This window comes from Elephas maximus, chromosome 27, assembly GCF_024166365.1.
Source record: "Elephas maximus indicus isolate mEleMax1 chromosome 27, mEleMax1 primary haplotype, whole genome shotgun sequence".
NCBI classification, from domain to species: domain Eukaryota; kingdom Metazoa; phylum Chordata; class Mammalia; order Proboscidea; family Elephantidae; genus Elephas; species Elephas maximus.
Genome location: NC_064845.1, coordinates 4,216,982 through 4,241,063, shown reverse-complemented (window position 1 = coordinate 4,241,063; position 24,082 = coordinate 4,216,982). Strand labels below are relative to the sequence as shown.

Here is a 24,082-nt window from a genome sequence, read left to right as displayed (position 1 = left end):
TTATCCAATGGACAAAGTAAGCATGGTGTTTACCTTGCTTGCCAGATCATCTGCAGTGATCAATTTCATGTTTTTTCATCACATCAAAGACTCTGCTTCTAGGTGTGGCTGGCATCTCTCTCCCAACCCCCAGCACCTTCCTACAGAATCAGACTCTTTTCACATTTACAATTCCTGACAGAGGTGGATGACTCAGTAACAAGGTAAGCACGGGCATACTTGTGCTTACTTATTAATCTATAGTGAACAATTTCACCTGGGTTTCACTTTGGTGTGGTGAAACTCATGCGAAATTGTTCACTACAGATGATTTGGTAAGCAAGGTAAGCACTGTGCTCACCTTACTTATTGGATAATCCACCCCTGCTGTAATATCTTTCTCCCGCAGAACAGCTGGTGAGTTCAAATCAACTACTTTTCAGTTAGCAGTGAGCGCTTAACTACTGTGCCACCAGAGTGCCTTTACAAAATGATTAAGAGGACTTAAAAAATCAATTGACTAATCAATAGCGTGTGACTGCTTGGAGCACTTTTCCCATGCTAATCAGCCATTAAGTTGTTTCAACTAAATACTTCCAGTTCCCCCAATTATTGAACTGATTCATAAGACGTGGTCGGAGCCCTGGTAGCAGAGTGGTTAAGAGCTCAGCTGCTAACCGAAAGGTTGGCAGTTCGAATCCACCAACCGTTCCTAGGAAACCCTGTGGGGCAGTTCTCTGTCCTACAGGGTCGCTATGAGTAAGAATCGACTTGATGGCAATGGGTACTGTATGGGTATAAGACACAGTCAAGGATATGAGAGTCCAGTGGAGCCAGATTCCACAATATTAGTCATTGGGGAAAGACGGAATCAGTTATGGATGATTTTTTTTTCTTTTTTTAAATTTTACTGAGGTTTCAGATAACTGGATAGGAAAGATACAATGAGAGGTATCTTTCCATGTTCCAGACATTGGCAAATTCATGCGATACTCCTGAATTCTAAACCAGTGTCTTTGTTGGAGAATATGGGTGGGAGCTCATTTGAAATCAGGAGTGAAGGAAATCAAAATAACTAAAGACATAAGCCTATATAAACTATGTGCAGGCCCTTCAGAGCTGTTTTAAACCTCAGCCATGGTGAGCAGCTTGCAGTTAATCATGGCAGCAAACAAGATTGTGACCTCAGAGCAACCAGAGGTATTCTGACAACACATGCGGAGTGACTTACTGTCTACCTGTATGGTGCCAGCGATTCTAGTATGAAAACCACTTGTAAACTTACCTTAATTATGATTATTTTTTTTTAAGTTGAATGCCACTGTGGGGGAGAAAAACGACACTAAGAACTAACTTTAAGCAGAGGAGAAAAGCTTTTTTTATTGATATGTTTTACTTTGCTGGCAGACCAGAGCAAAGGTTTTCTGAACATTTAAAAGATGAAAAAGGTGAAGAATCCCAGAAGCGGTTTATCTTGAAGCGAGATAACTCTAGTATTGATAAAGAAGACAATCAGGTTGGTTCTCAAGTTTGAGAGTGGCTGACGTTGTTGTTTTTGAAGGTGGGCTGACATGTTCTTGTCATTGTTCTGTTGTTCCTTCTTCCCTCTTCCAACCCTCCCTTGCCTCTGATACTACTGCCCCTCTCCAACCTCCTTGCCCCTTTGGCCTCCCCCTCTGGCATTCAATGGGTAGCAAAGAAATGTCCTGGTTGCTTCAGCGGTGGCTCTGTGTTGGGCTGCATGGGTGGTGCTTGGCGCAGTTTCTGCTGCATGCCTTGGGGGTGGGGATGCTTCCGGCTCTGAGCTGTTGGGAGAAGCTTTGTCAGTCGCATTTCCAGATGTCTGTGTAACTATGGCAGTCCTTCCACTCCCTACAGCTTTGTCCTTCAGTTGTGCCCACATTGAGCTGGATTATCAATACGGACCGATGATCAACTGGTGTAGCTGTAAAGAACAAACCTTGTTATGGTGAGGACAGGTGGATTTTGCAACTCTCCTAAAATAAGTCTTCACGGAGAAGAACTGAGTTCGTGTTTCAGTCTCCCAGCCCTCCTTCCTCCCCTGTTTTATTGTCCATGTAAATCATCCGCTTGTTTTGCATGAACTGTAGCAGATCTTTCTCCTTGTGTGTATTTTGCTTGTGACAGAACGTTATGTTGTTCTAGCGTAGCCGTATCCACGGTACCTGGACAAGGATAGAGAGTCCACTAAGTCTCTCCTCCAGACCGGGGAGGGAAGGCCGGGGTGGGTGGAGGGTAACAAGAAAGAACACTAAATAAATGGCAGAAAGACAAAAATACTTAAAGTATAATAAGCACAGTAGAAAGCCATATAAATGCCATTACAATTACACCTTGTGTCTCCAACAATCAAAATAGCGCTTTTGAACATGACTTTGCTTTAGAATTCTCGAAGGTAAGACAATATTATGCATCTCACTCAAGTTGTTATTTCAGCTGCTTTCGGTGAGTCACTGAAAGCCAGCATGTGCAACTCTGATGCCCTTTTGTTTAAACCTGCTCATCATTGTAGCTAGTTGCCTCCCACTGCCACACCACCACCACCGCCGAGCTAAACCGCGGCTCGTGTTGACTATGAAACAAGTACCTATGTCATGTGCTGAGTGGGTGTTTGTCGAGTGGATGGATGAATGAGGTTAGTGCATAGCGTTGTGTGAGGAATGGCTAGAATGAGAGGGGAGGGTGCTTGAGATACAGGAAGGCGTTCATGAGAGGAGGAAGAGAAGCAATCCTCATGCTGGGTTCTTTCAATTGTTACTTTGGTTCTCCTGATATTAGCCTTCACCACCAGTCTTTTTCAATTCCAAGTCTTAGGTATTACTTTCCATGCCAGATGAGAGTCATAGGATCAGTCATTGAGTGAATAAAAAACACAAATTAGAATATTGAGAAATAGTGTCAACAGATTGCTTTCAGCCTCTGATTCTATTTACTTACTTGTTCTGTTTCTCCAGTCCCCAGATTTTCAGTCACTTCTTCCCTCAGCCTCTTTGAACCAGCCACTTCAGCAGATTGCCCCCTTTTGATGTCTCAAAATCACGTAAGCCATCGCTAGTGACCCACCACCTACCTGAACTTGTAAACACCTGAGGCACTTTCAGGTGCTTTTGTTCCTGAAACACCTGTGCTACTTCCAGCCAGCAAGGAAGCAACCAGGTGCAACAGACATCTCCCGTCATGGCATGTCACACACATGCACACACGTGTGCACACACACTATACATGCACTCCGCCCCCTCCATGGCCTCCTTAGGGACCAGAGAGGTTGAGACTTTTCATGCTCCATTTGTTTAAGTGGACATTCATTATTCTCAGCTGACACTTGCTTAACTGCAGATTTCTATCAGCTCAACTTGGGTAACCCTCCTGATTTCTTTTTTCTGTTCAGCAAAACAGAATGCATCCATTTAGAGATGACAGACGAAGTAAATCAATTGAAGAGAGAGAAGAGGAATATCAGAGAGTGAGGGAGAGAATATTTGCACACGATGTGAGTAGTTGTTTTAATTGCCTCTTTAGTACAGTCCTTCCGTCAGCAGTAAGGCAGCCTCACTCCCCAGACAGTGAGCTGGCAGGAAAAAAGGAGGCTGGAGCCAGGGAACAAATTGATCTGCGACAAACTAGAGGTGCTTCTAGAAGAGGACCTGGTTCAGGGAAGTGATGGAAAGCTAGCCAGAGGTTCTAGGTTATGACGTGTGGGGGTACATAGGTATAATTTTGTTCAGTAAAATAAAACTTAAACTCAGGGAGAGGTTGTTAGGTTTAACAAAGTGCCTTCACAACCCTGTTAGTTGGCAAATATCCCACAGTGTGTCCACTTTGGAGTGCTGGTGGCGCAGTGGTTAAGAGCTCAGCTGCTAACCAAAAGACCAGCAGTTGGAATCCACCAGCTGCTCCTTGGAAATCCCACAGGGCAGTTCCACTCTGTCCTATAGAGTCGCTGTGAGTTGGAACGGACCAACATTGTGTGGAGAACAGTTTACAGAAAAGAAGGAAGAGCAGGTTGCCAAGGAAATAATCATTAAATAATTCATTTTGTTCAAATTCCAACAAAGAAAATGTGGGTTTTTTTTTTTTTTTTTTTTGTCTTTTTGCTCACTGTGGCCAAAATAAAACACAATTAAAATAAATAAAAACTAAAAGATAAAAAAGAGAGAAAAACCCAAAAAACCCTACAAATGGGATTTAAGTGCAATCAAGTTCAAATGGTGAGCGGTGGCCGTAGCATTTCCATTCCATGAAATCGTTTGGCCGTCTCTAAAATACTGTGTGTTCTTCCTTCTGCAGAAGTAGAAGAACGAGCTTCTTTGTGTAGACTTTCTAGCGGCCAACCCTCCCAGCTTTGCTAAGTCATTTGGGGTGTCCGAACTCTGTTGTCACCTGCTCCTGGGAGTTATATAAAGTCAGCCTTGGAGACCTAAGCTTCACTGCTTAGCCTGGATGAGGACTGCTGTGGTCGTGGTTTCAGGCCCAAGCCAGTTTCTCTGGTCCTTCATGAAGCCTCAGGGGGAGCTCAGACTCTTCCAACACGGCGCTTCTGCCATGTTTTTACAGATTTCCATGATCTCTTCTAGATCCACTCTGCCTTTCTTACATGTAATAAAAGAGCACTTTGACAACTGAATAGATCTGGCCCAGAGCTCTGGAATTAGGAGATTGTGAGCAAGGAAGATGGGAAGAGCCCTTGTTGGATGTTTGACTTCCCGAAGATTCGGCATATGTGTGGGCGACTTAGATTATTATGACTAGAATTACAGAGGGTGCAAAGTATAGCTCTGACATATTTAAGAAAAAATAAAACCCATTGCTGCCAAGTCAATTCCCACTCATAGCAACCATATAGGACCAAGTAGAACTGCCCCATAGGGTTTCCAAGGAGAAGCTGGTAGATTCGAACTGCAGACCTTTCAGTTAACACTGAGCTCTCAGCCACTCCTCTGACAACTAGCAGGGCTTTTTGTTTGCTGGATACAAGAATGAAGAGATCAGAGGGTCTGTTCTAGTCATGGCAGAGCAAGGATGTGAGCTCCTTAGTATAGACTCTGGTGGCCAGCCCCTCCAGCTTCAGTAATTCATGTGTGGTATCTGACCTCCCATTTCTGGCACCACTTTTCACCTCATCAGCTAGGGCAGGGGCTTTTTAACTGGCATCTTGTATGCACAGTATACTCATAGAAAGACTTCAGGGATTGCATAAAGCCTTTGGTATTACCTGCAAAATATTGTGTTCATGAGCCTGTAGGCATTTTTTTTTTTTTTTTAAGAAAGCATTCCTATTGTTTACCATATTCTTATAAGCTTCCATGACATCAAAAAGGTCAAGAGCCACTCTCTTGGAGGGAAGGAATCATGGCCAGAGCCTATTTCCCTAGCCCTGTGGCTCCTCTGGAGACATTTGGTCATACGACTGATGTTGTTATCTATTGCAGTATAACAAATTATCCCAAAAATTGACTGTCTAGAACAACAAACACTTATTACCTCGTGGTTTCTTTGGGTCAGGGATCTGAGAATAGCTTAGTTGGTGATTCCGGTTTGAGATAGCTGTTGAGGTTGCTGTCAAGTTGTCAGACGAGGCTGCCGTCAGCTAAAGTCTTGGTTGATGGGTTATCCACTCCCAAACTCACTCGCATGGTTATTGGCACATCTCAGTTCCTTACTGGCTATAGGCTAGAGACCTCAGTTCCTACTCTGTGGGCCTCTCCATACGCCATTGGTGTCTCTTATGACATGGCAGTTGGTGATTCAAGAGGCAGCTAGAGATGGAAGCTGTACTTTTCTATAACCTAATCTTGGAAGTGACATCACTTCCCTTCTGCTGTATTCTAGTGGACACACAGAGCAACCCTGGTACGTTAAAGGAGGTACACGAAGGTATATATACCAGGAGATGGGGGTCATTGGGGCCACTTTGTGTTAAAGTATATTGTTATAACGTCTATGAACACAAGCCTCAAAGACACAGCATGGCGATATGAACTTCCTTAAATGCACATAGTAATACATCATCCTTACCATCTACATGAACATAGCACACTTTGAGGAGCTTCATCTCATCCACTTGCAGGTTCCCAAATGATCGTCACCACTGCCCAGGTTGTTGAGCTATACAATATGATAACTGAATGATCTGAAGTCAGTTATAAAACAAACACATGGAATCCAGCATGAGGAAACTCTGTTATAGAAGTCTCATCTTCTATTTAGCTGGTCTTTAATTTTGTTTCTTCATGATTAAAAAACCGAGCTAACAGACCAGCTTTTCTTGGCAATTACTATTTAAGTAGTGGAGCCGCTCAGGCAGGTTAAAATACTGATATACTTCAGTAGAATTTGTTTGTTTGCTACTTGGAGTAACGACAGAGAATGTAGAAATACTTCCTGTTATTTATATTTAACCTAGCAGAAGCCAAATTAATTTTAAAATTTAAAAGTGTTCTTGAATACTTTCCAAATGTATCTCAGTGTCTAAGAGGCGTGTGTGCGTGCATGTGTGTGTGTGCAAACACGTGTGCTTACGTATGCGGACACAGTCAAAATATGTGGATTGCTTTGGGAGTTTTCTAGAAAAAAAATTCTCAAATATAGCTTAAGATATTTTGATATTTTCAGAAAAATTTATCACAGAATTAAGCCAGAGCACACACTAATTTAGGTCTCCAATAATAATCCATATGTTTTTCTTAATCAGTAATATTTGAAAAATCTTAACTCTCTTATTTCCTTTGGCAAGGATTTCAGCTTATTTCATGGTTAATTCTACCTAACGTTGCAAACTTTGAAAAGGTTGGGTTGATAAAACAATATATTTGTGAAAAATATGTTTGGCCAGGAGTGTGATTTCTGAAGGATGTTTATGTATAAATAGGGCAGTAGGGAGGATCTCATCTGCGCTCCGCCGAGCACGTGCTGAGACCCCTCTTCCGTGAGAACTAATAATAAGGGCGTGAGGTGCCACCGGCACTGGGGGGTGGGATGTGGGCGAGAATTCTGTAAGCCATTAGGCACAGTCATTTTTCTCTTTATAAAGAAGGTGAGCCCTTTATGTCTGAGAGTGCACGTGACAACTTCGAATGTAGCACTTAATGACTGACGATTTTCTCTTTCTCTTGCTATTAAAATTTGCAGGTTATTGACATTACTTTTTTTTAAAAGTTTATTCTCATCATCTACTGAATTGCAGCCTCTTAGCTACACTGTCTTATTAATGAAGATGGGGCAGAGGAATGATGAAATGATTTTTCAGGATCTGCCCATAAAGATTGGGAAAAAATACTCTCGAGATGTGTTTTTTGGACAAGGCATCTTTGCCTTGCCAGTGCTTTAGACTTTAATTCATAGAGTTTGGGCTGTAAGCTTAACTTTCCCCCAGCTGTTATTAGATTAATATATCTGAAGAGGTCAGTGTGTCTTTGATCAACTCCTTCAAAGGAGGACTTAAAAACCCACCAAAGGAATTCCTGTACACAACCAGAACATTATAAATGCAAATTGACCTCCTTGAAATCGCAAGAGCTGAGAAGTAGCAAAGTATTGAATCCTAATGTATATCTAAGACACCCTTTCTTTCACCTACCATGACTTGACTCAAGCTGGTAGGAAATAAAGAAAACTACAGGAAGTAAAGATGGCTGGATGTTTAGTTTACAGCAAAGAGATCTTCACAGGCATAATGTCAATGGCCTATTATTTATATTCGATTGCCTTTATATACATAAATGTCAAGTTAAAAAAAGCTATTTTCTGAAAAGCCTTTCTCTAAATTGGTTGGTTTTGCTTTTTGTTAAATGGTGTTTCTTGTAAACTTAATATTCATGATGTTTGATGCAGGAAGTTTAAAACAGATATAGTCCTAGAAATGCCCCCACTAAAATGCTCAGGACACTTAGCAAAACATCACCTCCAAATCCAGCCCTTTGCTTACTGGAAGGAAACAATTTCTGTAGCAAAGGGAAGAGAAACCAATACCCCACCTGCCTCTCTGAACAGTGGTTACATTAGTAAAAAAAAAAAAATAGTAGCATCATTTAATTCAAAAATTAGTTATTGAAAGGTCCTTATTATTTCTTTGCTTTTATTTTATATTAAAATAGGCCTGTTAAGTCTCTCTATATTCCTTGAACAGGCTGTTTAGTCTGCATTTTCATTTCTGTTAGGAAATCAATTCTTTGAAATTGACTTTAATTCCTAAACATAGTCAGTATATTAGAGGAACGGGACACCATATTTTGTTGGGACTTCTCTTTTTCTGCTTGTTTAAATTTGAGGTAATCCACCTTTCCCCACCAGAAAATGCTAATGGGGCTTCATGTTCCCTGCATTGTGCTTTAAACATAAAATCATAGAGAAAGGAAAGCTAGGGAAATGGGAGCCAGGAAAAAAATCACCGGTTCTTATTACGTGAAAAACTAAGACATGTCAGATGGAGTTTGACTTTTCTTTTTTTTTGAATTAGCTTCATTTCTTCCTTTCTTCTCTTCTGTCCCCCTATATTTAACGGTTGATGGCATTTCTTCAACTTTGAGTCTTGTACTCAGTCTATTTCTTTTGGGAAAGTTTAGCATTGCCAGGTAACACTTCCAGGATTGTGGCTTTACCGCTTTTCCATCCTCAGCTGGGTCCTGCCACGCTTGCATGTCGTGCCTTGATTTGAACCCGTTTCTTTGGCTCTCGTCCGTGGCTGCACGTCAGCAGCTCTGTCTGAGCCGACCTACCAGAGGAAGCTGCTAGCTCAGAACCCGACGGTCACGTTTCTCCAGCGGTTTCATTCACCACAGCTCTCTTCTTCTGCCCTTGGTGCCGAATGGGCTTAAATCTATTTCGATTCTGGAAATGACTTGATGGAAAAATACCGTGGGCTGCATGAGAAGTGTTTACTTTTCTAGACTCTAACCTAATTTTTTTTTCTCTTTTTGCTTCTGTGTTTGCTGAAAAAGGGAATATTTTTCCTAATCCTTTTCCTTTAGGAGGGGAAAAGTAGTCTTAAAATCAGGCAAGGATTTGGGCTCTCTCAGCATATCCAGAACGTCTGATACAATGCCTTTCTTTTATTTTTCAGTCAGTTTGCTCCCAGGAAAGCCTTTTTGTGGAAAACAGGTAAAATGACATTTATTTTCCGTGTCTTTGGAAGAACAAAGTCTGTCGTGTGTCCTGTATAATCATAGATATACACACCATTTATAAGCGTGTGCCTGAATATATGTATGTATAAAGAGATACATATATCTATGTGTACACACACATATATGCAATCATATATGTTATTTAACATGTCTAAAATTATTTCATTCAGTTACATGCAAACATAAGTTTGAACATCTGTTTTATTGAGGTCTCAATATCTGGTCCTTCCAAAGGTGTGACTTCTGTGACCTTCACCAGGCATGAAAAAGTATAAATGTTGAGACCGCGTAGGAACTTGCAGTTTCATCGGCTTATCCAAGAGTCTGCTAAAAGTACATGCGTGTTTGGTATTACTAGCCACTGCGCGTGCCCCTTAATTGTATATAGCTATACAGTTATGGACTGTGGTGGGTTTGGGTTTATACAAATGATAGTTTGGATAATATTGTTTATACATTAGCCTTCATAAAAGGCTAACTTGGAAATCTTACCTAAACTGGCCTGGATTTCTCAATGTACTTGGCTAAGATATTAGCAGGGGAGGTGGTGGTTGTCAAATGGGTGGGTTATAAAATATATAAAAAGCCTTGAACATAATAGCAGAAAAATTTAACATACACCGTTTTAAAAAAGTACTTCCGAATAGACATAAATATTAAAAATGCCCCGTGATTTAATTGGAGATGTTCAGGGGGAACGAAGAAATTCCAGAGTAACTGTACTACTCGTATTTAAGATGCATCAAAATGGGCAACTTGTATTGGGAAGATGATATTCCATTAAAAATGGCAGTTAATTTTATCTCAGGTGTCAGCTTAATGGGTGCTCCTATAAAACTGATTAGAATGGAGGCTGTTTGATTGAATGCCAGTACTTAGAAAAATTTAAACTGGGCAATAGAGATGATTAGTAAAAAAAAAAAAAAAAAAAAAAAATGCAGTATTCATATCAGCCGTCGAAAATCTTCAAGTAACTAAGCTAATCAATTAAGTAACTTTTTTTTTTCCGTGACTCTTTTAGAAGAAGTGAAGGAATTAGAAAACAAGTCCATGTGAATGAGGGATTCAGAAACAACCCTCAAAGATTCAGACAGATATTCCCTGTTTACAACCAAACCAAGAATCCATGAACATTGACATTTGAGGGAGACTCTGAAAGATTCCAAATTCTATATCCTTACCAAAAAGGTCGAGTGAGTGTTTACGATTCAATTAATAAGAAACCACATCCCCCAGTCTTCTGGCCGATTATTTTTCCAACCTGGGTGCTCCTTGGAAACTCCATGGAGCAGTTCTATTCTGTCCTATAGGGTCTCTAGGAGTCAAAATCAACTCTATGGCAATGGGTTTGGTTTTTTTGGGGTTTATATGAACTCTTGATGGTTCCAATAAGCAAACATTTAATTGATTGATCCCCTTCGAAATATCAATACATTTCTTGGATACATGCCTCTAGAATGACAGTGTTTCACTTATGTCCAAGAAATAGAGAATAGCTTTAATATTATGCCCCTCAAAATCACAATGCGAATATTAAATTGGATGTCTATTATGTCTATTACATCAATTTATTTTGTTCCCTTCCCCTCTTGGACCCCTTCTGTTTAATCTCCCTCCCCTCCACCTCTTCTCTAGCGTCAGTGCCTTAATCCTAGAGTAGGAACACCATGCTGTCATCCATTTATTATGGTCAAGTTTAACATCATACAAATAAGTGAGGTTGGATGGGGCCGGTCTGCAAGAGAGGTGTGCTGAAGTTGAGTACACACCCATTTAAAGTAGAGCATTTAGTACCGTAGATTTTATATCATAAAAATCATGTTTTTCATTTCCAGTAGGTTCTTGGAAGACAGTAACATATGCAATGAGACCTATAAGAAAAGACAGCTCTTTCGGTTGGTATGGTTTACTTTTTTAAAACTGTGTTTTCAGGTTATGTGGCAGAATCAATGTTAAATATAAGTGTATTAGTGTAAAGTATTTTGGTCCCTGAAATAAAAATACGTTTGGCCATCTCTTTGTGAAAGTTTGCTACGGAGCCAGTACTGGAGCTGTATTGGAGAGTGTGAGACAGACCTGGAACTGGAAATCCATCTGTGTGGAAAGATCTGGTTAGTTAGGGTCCTTCCTCTGTTGCTTGGTTTACCCTCCAGGGCTCCCTGATTTAACCTTGACAAAATTAGCTTCAGTGAATGACACTGAGTTAACGGTTTTCCGATAGGTTGCAATTGTATGTACGTCCCTAACCCTGGTGAGACAGTGGTTAAAAGCTCAGCAGCTAACCAAAAGGTTGGCAGTTCGAATCCACCAGCTGCTCCTGGGAAACCCTATGGGGGCAGCTCTACTCTGTCCTATAGGGTCACTATGAGTCGGAATCGACTCGACAGCAACAGGTTTTTAACACTGGAATGTAAATCAGCGATGACTCTATTTGGATGGTTGGTGTTTAAGTCCACTGCAGCCTACCAAATATTTCAGCCAGTATTTTTATTTTTTATCAAGTGTAGATTTATATTCCTAAAGGAAGATAATTGTATTCCATTGAATTACATAAACTACTTAAAATCTGTATAGGACAAGAAGACATATTTTTTAAAGTTCTACACTAGGGTGGAAACTCCATGAAAGCAGAGCGACCATCCCTGTTTTCTCACTACCCTACCTACTTTCTCACTACCCTACTCTCTAGCATCCATCTTAGGGCAAAGGGTATGCAGTGCTACAAATATACTTGATATTCAGCATATTATTGAATGTGTTAGTGCATTTATGAATAATAGGTTCTATCTCTGTTGAAGGAAAAGCTATAAAAAAACCTTGCTCAGAAGAAAGAAAATGTCAATAAAACTGTTTCATACATATAGAAAAATAAATGTCATCAGTTATGTAAATCAGCACAGCACCAAGCGTATAAGTGCTTTGTGACTGCTCTGGGTTCAGATCTTGCTCAGGCCAACTCTGATGACCAAATCTGTCATTACCAACATCTTCCTGGATTCCAGTAGGAGGGGACCAAGACTAGGCTTACTGTTCTACGATGTCTACAATTCCACATCCAAATAGAGATAGTACTAATTCTGGACATCACCTTGCCATCTTAAGGTGAATAATCAATAGCCAGCCAGCTATAAAATATGTTTCAATGTGCAGATATCTGTCTGTAGATCATAAATTATAATTAGTTGCATTATTTAGAACCTGGTAAAGGCACACTCCCCAAAGCAGCAACTTAAATTCCCTTAAAAAAATAAAAGCACAGGCCTTGGGCTGGGATGATGATTCGGTGTGGTGCAGAAGTTAAGGAAATAATCTTAGGCTGCTCTGTTGGCCAGAAGATGTGCCACAAATCTAGAGGAACTGCCCACAGCTCTAGAAACAGTCCTGCAAGGATGGCAAGTGCAGACTAAAACGTATTATACTGTACCCATGAATCGGTCGCTGCCTTCTGTGCAGACAGAGGCTCAGCCACACTGGCACTTGGGGGAAGTTTGAATTCCTCCCATGGAGGTGCAGAGTTCATGGGAGAGGGAAGGAGTTAGTGATGGGAACAAGGGGTCACCCCCAAGGGGTTTAGCTCCCCACTGATGCTTCCTACGTGCTGAGGCTACGGAGCGCTCCTCATCTTTATGCCAGTGTTTTCCTATAAGAAATATCCCAAACTACCTGCAAAGGAGATAGATTATGGTCTATCACAGTTGCTGTGACCTGTTCTCAGTTGCTAAATAGTGATGAAAATCCATTGTAAAGGGCCAGGCTTTGTCAAATATGGGTTAACATAATCCAGATTACATGGGAGAAAAATGAAGTTGGATTTGGAGATTGAAAGAAAGACAATCAGGAGCGTTGTTCCACACCCTTGAAAAGGTTGTTCTTTCTTCACCCAATCTTCCATGGACCTCCCATGGCTTTCTTGAATTTCAACAAGGTTTAAGAACAGAAGTGACCCATAGTTGGTTGGTGTCTGGTACTTCCTACCCACAGCCTGGTATTTTTTTACATGGTCAATGTTTCTAAAACCAGCCTCCCTTGAGGTGCTGAGAACAGAGGGATTTTTGGGAAGAAAACATATATGGAAGACAGCAGGGTTTTGAATATTTTCATCCGACATTCCCTTTGAGAGTGTTTTTTGTTTTGTGATTTTTCTGTTCCACTCCCTCCTCCCACCTTACAAGTGTCCCATCACAGATGAGCTATTTCATTATTATTATCCCTGAGATCCATTTATCTTCTTAAGTTTTCATGAAATGAAAGAAAAGGTTTATAGAGGATTTTGTAGGTAAAATTGAAAAAACAAAACCCAAAATTTTCTGTGTACCTTCTGTACGATTTAGTCGGTGATTCAGAAATGCTTACTTCTCGCTTGGGAAACCCTGGTGGTGTAGTGGTTAAGTGCTACGGCTGCTAACCAAAGAGTCGGCAGTTTGAATCCACCAGGTGCTCCTTGGAAACCCTGTGGGGCAGTTCTACACTGTCCTATAGGGTAGCTATGAGTCGGAATCGACTCGATGGTGCTGGGTTTGTGGGTTTGTTAGCATCTTAACAGTCTATCATTGACTTTAAAAGAGTATTTATCAACAAAGCTACTGATCACGTTCTGTGAGATTTGGATCAAGACTCTGGTATATTATATCACATACCCGTACCCTTTGCCATTGATTCAATTCCGACTCATAGTGACTGTTTAGGACAGAGTAAAACTGCACCATAGGGTTTCCAAGGAGCAGATGGTGGATTCAAACTGCCGACCTTTTGATTAGCAGCCAGGCTCTTAACCACTGCGGCACCAGGGCTTCATCACATTACATACTGATATGAAATTAGGGGTTGTTCCTATTTCCCATGATATATGTCCCTTTTATTTACGAAGTTCATGGTCACGCAAATGGTTTTTGTTCAACCAAAACGTTAGCAGTTCGGATCCACCAGGTGCTCCTTGGAAATCTATGGGGCAATTCTACTCTGTCCCATAGAGTAACTATGAGTTGGAATTGACTCTATGGCAACGGGTTTTTTAACCTACAGGTTGGCAGTTTGAATCCATCCAGCAGCATCATGGAAGAAAGATCTGGTGCTCTGCTTCCATAAAGGTTACAGCCAGGACAGCCTTGGAGCAGTTCTGCTCTATAACACCTGACGTAGCCATGAATTAGAATTGACTCCACAACAATGGGCTACTTATTTGTAATCCATGAGGATCTTAGGGCATTTTAATGGTGCATTATTTCCATCTGCAAAAAAAAAGGAAAGTGGAAAACATTAATAAGGTTACTCTAAGCAGATTGGAAACCAATGAAAATGCAAATTTCATCAACTTCCTTTATAGAATGTGTACAGTTTTGCACACCTCTTAGAGATACTCTGGAGTCTTCAAAATTCACTTCTGACTTGGGACCTCTTGCATTACTTTCTCTCTTTCTGTTTGAATTTTAAACAAATGTGCTGTTCCACCGGTGGAGGATTTTGCATTCCCACTGCATCCCTTGGGCAGCTTCATGTCAGCTTAGTGTTTACACCATTGTTACTGTCGTTGTTATCACAAGCTTTTCTATGTGAAAGGATTAAATGGCTCTTTCCTCTGCCTGTGAAGGTTAAATTCACTGGGCAAAATTCTCACTGTAGGTTAACAGGGTAATTTCTTTGCTATCTGCTAAAGTCTTGTTGAATTCAGAGGGGGAAAGTATATTTGGAAATTTCTAGTCATATCCCAGGTCATCTGTGATCACTACATACATACCAAGCCAGAAAAACCAAACCCATTGCTGTCGAGTTGATTCTGACTCAGCAACCCTGTAGGACAGAGTAGAACTGCCCCATAGGGTTTCCAAGGAGCATCTGGTGGATTTGAACTGCCAACCTTTTGGTTAGCAGCCATAGCACTTAACCACTATGAAACCAAGTTTTCCTATGTATGTATGGGAGCCCTGGTGGTAAAATGTTTAAAAGCTCAGCTGCTAGCCAAAAGGTCAGCATTTCAAATCCACCAGGTACTTCTTGAAAACTCTATGGGGGCAGTTCTACTCTGTCCAATAGGGTCGCTCATTTCTACTCTGTCCTATAGGGTCACTATGAGTTGGAATTGACTTGACAGCAATTGGTTTGGTTTTTGGTGTGAGTGTGTGTATATATACATACATATATACACACACATATATACATATATGTATATATAGTTTGTACACTGTATATCATAAAGGAGTCTCTGGGTGATGTAAATGGTTAACCGGTGGACTACTAACTGAAAGGTTGGAGGTTCAAACCCACCCAGAGGTGCCTTGAAAGTAAGGTCTAGCAAACTGCTTCCAAAACTGCTTGAAAACCCTATAGAGTTTGGTTCTACTCCACAGACATGGGGTCACCATGAGTCAAAATCAACTCGATGGCACCAAACAACAGTGATATACATCATGAAGTTGGAACTTTAATTAATAAATAGCTTCTCTGGACCCATGAACATTTTTCATGGCTCAATTACTAAATGCTGAAGGGAAAGACAAAGCTCCTTTCAGGGGGAATTGCTTTGATGATACTTCGATGTCATTATTATTCCCAGACATTCATTTCTGGTTGATTCGGGTCAGGAGAACTTGTCCTCCTTTCCTCCTCCCAAGAGAAGTTAATGATGATAATTTTATAGCATCTTTTTCTAGTTGCTTCTCCTTCAGTGGCAGAGGGACCACGTGACCTTTCTAGGTTTGGTTTTCCTGTTCATAATGTGAGTGTGTATGTGTGATGTGTTCTCTGTCTGTACATCATTGATTCATTTGTGGCACCGTTTGCAAAGTAACAGGTTTAATGGGAAGGGTTGGCAAGAAGGATCCAGTGTAGACAACTCTCCTGAGAAAGGTGCTACTTGGTGCCCACCCTGCTCATGTGATGTAACACTGTCCCTGTACATCTTTCTGGTGGTCCTGCTTCAGGAGCAACAGAGATGGATCAGGGAGGACATCCGGGAGCCGACAGAGCAGCTCGGAGAACGAACTCAAGTGGTCCGACCACCAAAGGGCCTGGAGCAGCACAGACTCCGACAGCTCCAGCCGCAATCTGAAGCCGGCCATGACCAAGACAGCGAGTTTCGGTGGCATCACAGTGCTGACCAGAGGTGACAGCACATCCAGTACCAGGAGTACCGGGAAACTGTCCAAAGCAGGTAGTTAGTACTGAATGGGTTTGTGTCCTCTGGTATTTTCTGGATTTTAATTACAGGGAGAGCTGGGGAGTCAGAGGTGGGATTTAAACATCATCACTCCCACTCGCTAGCTGTGTGCCTGGGTCAAGGTAATCCTCAGCTTCCTTATCTATAAAATGTAGGTTATAATAGAGTGCTACTCCAACCCACCTCAGCTTAAATTAGGCATTTATGTAAAAATGGTTGCCATGGCATAGAGCACGTGGCTACTGTTTAACAAATGTTAGTTTTGTCTTTTTTTTTTAATTTAATCTATTATTTAATACTTAAAAACCACTCTGTAAAGTAGGTATTGTACTAATAGCTTGGGCTCCTACATTACACAATGTTGGTATGGCCCTGACAAATTATTTAACCTATTTGTGCCTTAGTTTCCTCATCTGAGAAATGGAAATAATAATAGTACTTATGGCAAGGTTGTCGCAAAGAATACATGAGCCAGTATAGCTAAAGCAATTGGAATAGTGCTTCACAAGTGTCTTAGTTCTCTAGCGCTGTTATAATTGAAATACCACACGTGGATGGCTTTAACAAACAGAAATTTACTTTATCATAGTTTAGAAGGCTAGAAATCTAAATCCAGGGTGCTGGGTCTAGAGGAAGGCTTGCTCTCTCAGCCAGCTCTGGAGGAAAGCCCTTGCCTCTTCATCTTCTGCTTCCTGGTTCCTTGGGGATCTCTGTGTGTCTCGGCATCTCTCTTACTCCATCTCTACTCACTCTCTTGCTAGCTTGCCTTTAATCTCTCTCATATCTCAGAAGAGATTGACTCAAAACCTACCCTACACTAATCCTGTCTCATTAACATAACAAAGACAACCCGTTCCCAAATGGGGTTATATCCACAGGTGTAGGGTTAAGATTTATAACGGATATTTTGGGGGGGACACAATTCAGTCCATAACAGCAAGTTGTCGTTAGGTGCCAGCGAGTCAGTTCAGACTCATAGCGAGCCTATGCACAAGAGAACGAAACACTGCTCGGTCCTGCACCATCCCCACAATTGTTGTTGGGCCTGAGCCCTGTGTCAGTCCATCTTGTTGAGAGTCTTCCTCTTTTTTGCTGGCCCTCTACAGCAAATTATAAATCCTAAATAAAGACAAGTTCTTATTATTTTTATTATTGCCATTTGTTTTCATCCTGCTTTGCAGATGAGAAAAGTAAGCCTCAGAGAGGTTTAGAGTTTCTGAGGGTGATTATCTTTTTTTTTTTTTGGTCTCTTTTTGTTGTTTTTTATCCTTCCAAGTAAATACAAGTATTTTGAAGTGGGCAGTTTGAGTCTGCATGAACGTTCTTTGGGAGAGGAGTGATGAAGAGGCACCTAGGAGTACCATCAACTTGAAACAACTTTCAGCTGATGGAAATATATGCACCATGATACTCAAAGGAATCTGTCTGCCTGCTCTTCTATCTCCTGAGGATCTCTCACCATGGTTTTCAAGTATTCACAATGAAACCAAACCAAACCTGTTGCCCTTGAGTCAATCCTGACTCACAGCAACCCTACAGGACAGAGCAGAATTGCCCCCATCGCGTTTCTAAGGAGCAGTTGGTGCATTTGAACTGTCGACTTTTTGGTTAGCAGCTGAGCTCTCAACCGCTGTGCGGCCAGAGATCTAGATTCGTGATTAAAATACCTCAGAAACTCCCACGATGTTGATGAAACCGGACCAATGGGTCCGTGCCCAGCGTGCCAGAAGCCAAACTCTCAGACACTGGTTTTGAGAGGAAGAAAGCTTATTTCTCAGGCTAGCAAGCGGGAACTCAGGGGTATCGCCCTCAGGTTAAGTTCCCTGATCCGCGAGAGCGATGTACAATGCTGTGTATTTATACATGTTCACTTAGGAGTGGAGGGAAAGGGAAGGCCGGATCAGAGGATTTACCTACTCATGGTTTCTACTGATGCTTTATTACCAGGCGGGGCCAAGACTCGGCGTGGAAGTGGCCGACGGGCCTAACACCTTTGAAATGGGCTCGACTGTTGTTGATAGAGCATTTCCAGTGATTTCGGTTCCTTGGCATGAGTCTTTTTGATCCTTGACATAAAGTTTCTTGCGTTATTGAGCACGCGTGGCAGCCCAGGGTCGTTTGTTGGTCATTGTGGTCTGCTCTGCACATGTCAGGCTACTCTGAGCTGGTTAGATCTGGACTCTTCCGGGCCTCTCCAGAGGGTCTGCCAAACAACTTGGAGGAAGTGAGTGACATGGTGGGGAGGGGACTGGGAGTGGCCTGACACCTGGTGCAGTACTAATTAATTAGGTGTCGTCAGTAGTCTTCAGCCTCCAGAGTCCCCTAACAGAGACAGGGGACCATTCAGGAGCAGTCCATGGGATAAGTTTATACAGTGAGACCTGTGAGATCCAAAATTCAAGGGAACTGCCTTGTTTTTCCGGGTCTCTCAAGTTTTCTGCCTTTGTTAGGGTGTGATCTTACCACTTTTCTATCGCTTGCTATTAATGAAAAGTATTTGCATTTTCCTTCTCTGACAAGTTTCTGAGTTACACAGGTTTCAGCTTTCCCAGGTTTACTGTAGTCTGATAGGTAACTGTGTTTTGGTTTTGCCTCAGAAGGATTGGAGACCATGACCCTCAGCTAGGTTGGGAGTTGGGAGCTGTGATTCAGTGACCTGTCCTGGGTGTCAGGCTACACTGGCCCAGGTGGTACATTTATGGGGGTGGGGAAAGAGTTGAGAGGAGGCCAGAGCAGGGATGGGGGTGAAGAATGGAAAACAACAGCCAGAATTTAGACGGGGGCTGACCACTCTGAATGCTGTACCGATTAAGCCCTATGTTCACACTCGGGGAGACTCTTCATAAGATCTGGGCTTGTTATGCGGATGGTTTAGCATAATTCTGTTGTCGACAAATGCCTCCTAAGAAATTATCTCATGTTTTCCTACATAGCCAAAAGATTAATAGCATTTTGTCACAGCCACTATTTTATATATATCCTGCTTCTTGGAAAGGTTCAGGTGGGCTCAGGCTGCCTTCTTGTAATCCTTATTCACCAATCGGTGAATTCTTGACTTCTTACTCTAATTAATTGCTCTCATATCCCACTGTTGCAGCAACTGAAGTCAAGAACATCCACCGGTGTGCTCTTGAACTCTTGTAAAGTAAGAAAGGTTAAATAGTTCTAAATCTCCTTAAAATGCAGAAATCAAGTACCTTAAATGGTGCACTTAAACATTCCAGCACACCAAAAGAGCTCTTCAGATTGTTAAATTAATCTTCCTTTTCCCTGCACCAACTCCCAATCACTTCCAAAGCAAAGCTCTTTGGGAACGTTGAAAACACTTCGAGAATGCTAAAACGCCATGTTCTTTGAAGAGTGATTAGAAATCATAAGTGCTTCTGACTTTTTTTTTTTTTTAATCTAAGTGTCTCCATTTGAAAGCTTGTCAGGGTGCAGCAGGGAGAGGAAACCTTTTTTTTTTTTTTTCCTCTTGTGCAGGAGATCAAGATAGGATGTCAAAACAAACTTACAATTTCCCAAGATGGTTTTATGAAGCCAAGCTGTCAATTTTGCTGTCATGGAGCTTCAGAACAGCCTAAGTTTCACATTTTTTTTTTTCCCTCATTATTCACAGTGGAATTGCAAACTTTTTTTTTTTTTTTTTTTTGACCTTTCAGAAATCAAGCCTGGAGTTGTGACATTTAAGTTAGTCTTCTAATTACATAGGTTCTTTTTTAAAATAAAGTAATAACTTTTTCCCCCCATGTTGGGAACATGTTTTCGTACATTTTGAGAAAAGCATATCACTGACATCTCAGCATACGAGAAAATTCCCTTGAGGCCTGGCCTGTTTCTCCCTCGTTTCATCCCCAATACTGTACACAGCACTCATCATCTGGCAGATGCCCAGTGTACACCTTGGAGGTAGAGGGTGCCATTTTACCCTCATTGTTTTGAGTGAACAGCATTTGAATGGTCTTTCCACTGCACCATCAGCTGTTCCTGGTAGTGGCAATGTGGTTGAGAATAGGACTACAGACATTTGTTTCTTCTCACATTGACCAAAGTCCATAGTTTTACTACCCACCTCCCTCTTGATCTCCAGAGCTGGGGTTCTCAACTTTAGCCTGCGTCAGATTTACATGGGGCTTGTTGAAACACGAATCGCTGGGTCCTGCCCCCAGGATTTTTGTTTCAAGAGGTCTGGGACAGTTGTTAGGTGCTGTTGAGTTGGTTCCTACTCATAGCGACCCTATATACTGCCCAGTCCTGCGCCATCCTCACAATCGTTATGCTTGAGCCCATTGTTGCAGCCACTGTGTCAGTCCATCTTGTCAAGGGTCTTCTTTTTCGCTGACCCTCTACTTTACCAAGCACGATGTCCTTTTCCAGAAACTGGTCCTTCCTCATAACATGTCCAGCGTACGTGAGATGAAGCCTCGCCATCCTCACTTCCAGGGAGCACTCTGGCTGTTTCTTCCAAGATAGGCTTGTCTGTTCTTCTGGCAGTCCGTGATATATCCAGTATTCTCTACCAGGTCTGGCATTAGGGCTGGAGAGTTTGTATTTCACACAAATTCTCAGCTGATCTAGATGCTGCCTGTCAGGGCTTCTCACTCTGACAGCAACTTCTCTGGAGAAATGAGATGCTCCTTCGTCTCATTCTAATGCTTTTAGGCGGTCTGGCGTTTTGTTTTCTGGGTGTAATAGTGTGTTTATCATTGTCACCTTCCTTTTCTACAGCCTGGAATATTTTTCCTACCATTTCCTCTTCTCCCTGTTCACTCTCACCCAGGCACTAATGCATTCTGGCTACACTTCCCTTGCAATCTTGAAAGCTTTAGGTTGTTCTATTGAACCCTGTCCCCTGAATCTGAAAACATTTTCTTGAGTTACTAATTCAGGAGAAAGAATACTTTATGGTTACAGGGGCCTTAGTCACCATTTAGTCTGGCGGCTTATACGGGGAAACCTGTAAGAGCCAGAACTCGATGGGACTGCCTTGTTTTTCCGAGTCTCAAAAGTTTTCCGCCTTTGACAGGGTGAGGTCTTACCACTTTTCTGATGTCTGTTTTAGTAGAAAATATGTGTGTTTTTAGCTCTGACAGATTCCGCCGTACACAGGTTACGGGTTTCTCAGGCTTCTCTGTATTTTACGAAGGAGTGTATTGAGACCTAAAGAAGCAGCCACTTCCTGAAGGAAAAACAGCTAGAAAGTGCCAGAGCTAGAACCAAAACCTAGGATTCTTCTTCTTGAAGAGCCTCCTTCCACCTCCGAGGCAATCTGCCCATGCCCTTCCGCTTCCGTGCTTTCCCCTTCCTGACTCGTTGTCCATCTTTCTTCACCTTGTGATCTCTTTCCCCATCTTGCTGTTTTTCTTTTCCCTGCTCCCCTCTTGAGTGTTTCATGAGCCTATCCCCCAGCCACTCAAGGGTCTTCTCCCTGCCCTCTCACCTGCTATCCTTCAGGGTCTAGCTTCAGCTTCTGAGCATCCCATTGGGAGTAGCATTGAATTCTCTGCAGTGTCTCCTAGAACTTGGCACATGTCTGGTCAGGGCCCTCGCCCCTCCTGGTTGTGGCTTAAACAACACTCCAGTAAGCAGATGACCTGCAGGCTGAGTGTGGTCTTTGGAGGCTGCTTGCCTGGGTTTGAATTCAGAGTCCACCAAGCACAAGGTGAGCTTGGGAAATTGAACATCTCGGTGGATCATTTCTCATCTTCCAAATGAGGTCACTGTAAAAATTAGGTAAGACAATTCATACTGAGTGAATACTGCCGTGCCCATCACATAGACATATTTTAAAAATACTTGTATTGCTCTCATTAAGCTCCTAAGCAGAAGAAAACCGGAAACACTTTTACCTGTCAGCATCCAAAATGGTAATTTTTTTTCAAATATCAATTTCATGTTTTTTTTTTTTTTTTTAATCTTTGAACACTTCTAATCCTCTGCATTTTATTACTATTACTGGCATCTGTTCTTGATGAAGTAGTGCTGGCTATGGGCAGAATATTGCTCTACCTGATTCCGTGTGCCTGACGTTTGCAAGCTGGCCCCAAGATGGCGACCAGCTGGCCCCAAGGGCTGGCCACTAAAGCCCTGGCTGCATGCTGATTGCTAAGCCCCTCCTTCCAGGAGGTTTGCTGGCTCCATCTTTGTGAGTATGGAGAGTTTAAGCCAAATTCAGCTCTCCTTCCTTCCTTTGACTTGTAGAGTCAAATCATTTACATTGTCACCTTGCTCTTTTTGTTGATGCTGCTGCTGCTCTGTGTGTCTTTCCTTCTTATAAAAGGGAATAATATTACAAATCAGTGATTAATGGCCATCTCTGAAAAGCCAAAACTGAGTCAGCCTTTAGATTTGATCATGAACTTTTAATCTGTATACATCAATTCCCTCCAAGCGTCTAAACACACACCCATGCCAGCAATAGCTCACACCGGAAATCAGAGTGGGGGTATCCCCTCAGCGACCCCCACTCTTTCTCACTGTGTGACCTCGCAGCCTGGAGATAAGCTAGATCATTTTCTGCAGGACCGCAGTGTCTGGCGGCAGTGGTTTCACTGTATCATGACTGTGATTGTCGTTGTTGTCACCCTGCACCACTGTCACACTTGGACTGTGGCAGTAAACCACACACTGCAAGTCCAAAACAAGCCCTACCGTATGTATTGGTACTGTGACCTCCAATTATAATGTCAGAAATAGGGTTTCAAAACGCCTCTTAGCAGGAGGACCATTTTCAGTCTCCCTTTGGCAGCCTTTATTTTCCTCTGCAAACATTTTGTAGACCTCATCGACATTTGAACCATTTAGGCGGAGCATCATGAATTAACCCGAGACTTTTTCATTACCAGTAAACCAGCCATGGGAAAAACAGGGGAGGTGTCCACCTGAGAATACTGGGACAGTCAGTCCTTGCTGTATAAAATGCTTTCAGGAGGCAGTGTGGAGCAGTGGTTAAAGCTTGGGCTGTAGATCAGCCTGCCTCGACCACAGCCCAACTCTTTAATTAGCTGGCTCTTTTTTTTTTTTATAAGAGGTGGTAATAGTACTTGTTATTAAAGTGTGCATCCAGGTACTTAAACGTGCTAAGTGTTCGATAAATATTATTGACCTCCTTCTCCAAAACTGGAGCCCTGGTGGCACTGTGGTCAAGAGCTCGGCTGCTAACCAAAAGGTCAGCAGTTTGAATCTACCAGGCGCTCCTTGGAAACCCTATGGGGCAGTTCTACTCTGTCCTATAGAGTCTCTATGAGTCAGAATCAACCCAACAGCAATGGGTTTTTTGATCTCCAGAATTATCACACTCTCCTGTCTGCAATTGCATGTTGTATCCCTATCGCGTCCTTAAAAAGATCTAGAGTTTATTTCAAGAGTACATTTTAGAATCTTGAAAAGAGCAAGAACTGTTGCTTATATATTTTGACCTTTAATGATATAGGAGGATGCATGTTTAATGATGTAGATCAGTAGTAGTACGTTAAAAATTTAATAAATCTCTTGTGTTACATTCTTGCAACCTATGGTATCATCCATATCATCTCCTAATTTGAATTTAAGAATATAGAAATTTTGGCTTCTATGTTTTTGCCCAGATGCTCGGGTTAACAAGTAGTGTCCTGAACAGCCATGGTTAAGGGCACTGGGGCAGCTTGGCTCTGGCCACAGTGAAGGGCTGTGAGTACCCAGTGGATGAGGAGTGTGGCAGGGTGTTTCTCTGTATCCAAAGTGCAGGGAGATTAGAGATGGTTAGGGCTAGACTCCACCCTTGGTGCTTCTGCACATTGTCTCTGTTGCCTGTGTTTGAGAAGCCCCC

At 42.1% G+C, this 24,082-nt stretch overlaps 1 protein-coding gene across 2 annotated transcripts in view; it reads left to right on the top strand.

Annotated features, from left to right (window-relative positions):
- The window catches only part of ARPP21 (cAMP regulated phosphoprotein 21), a 180,845-nt gene that overhangs the window by 80,857 nt on the left and 75,906 nt on the right, over positions 1-24,082 (top strand). The window contains exons 10-14 of one of the 2 annotated variants that reach the window (XM_049870866.1): positions 1,387-1,495; positions 3,389-3,490; positions 9,059-9,096; positions 10,958-11,017; positions 16,040-16,269. In XM_049870866.1, the coding sequence (XP_049726823.1) occupies positions 1,387-1,495; positions 3,389-3,490; positions 9,059-9,096; positions 10,958-11,017; positions 16,040-16,269 (539 nt within the window). Of the gene's footprint in view, positions 1-1,386; positions 1,496-3,388; positions 3,491-9,058; positions 9,097-10,957; positions 11,018-16,039; positions 16,273-24,082 lie in introns of both variants that reach the window. The other variant, XM_049870865.1, reaches the window with a different exon arrangement.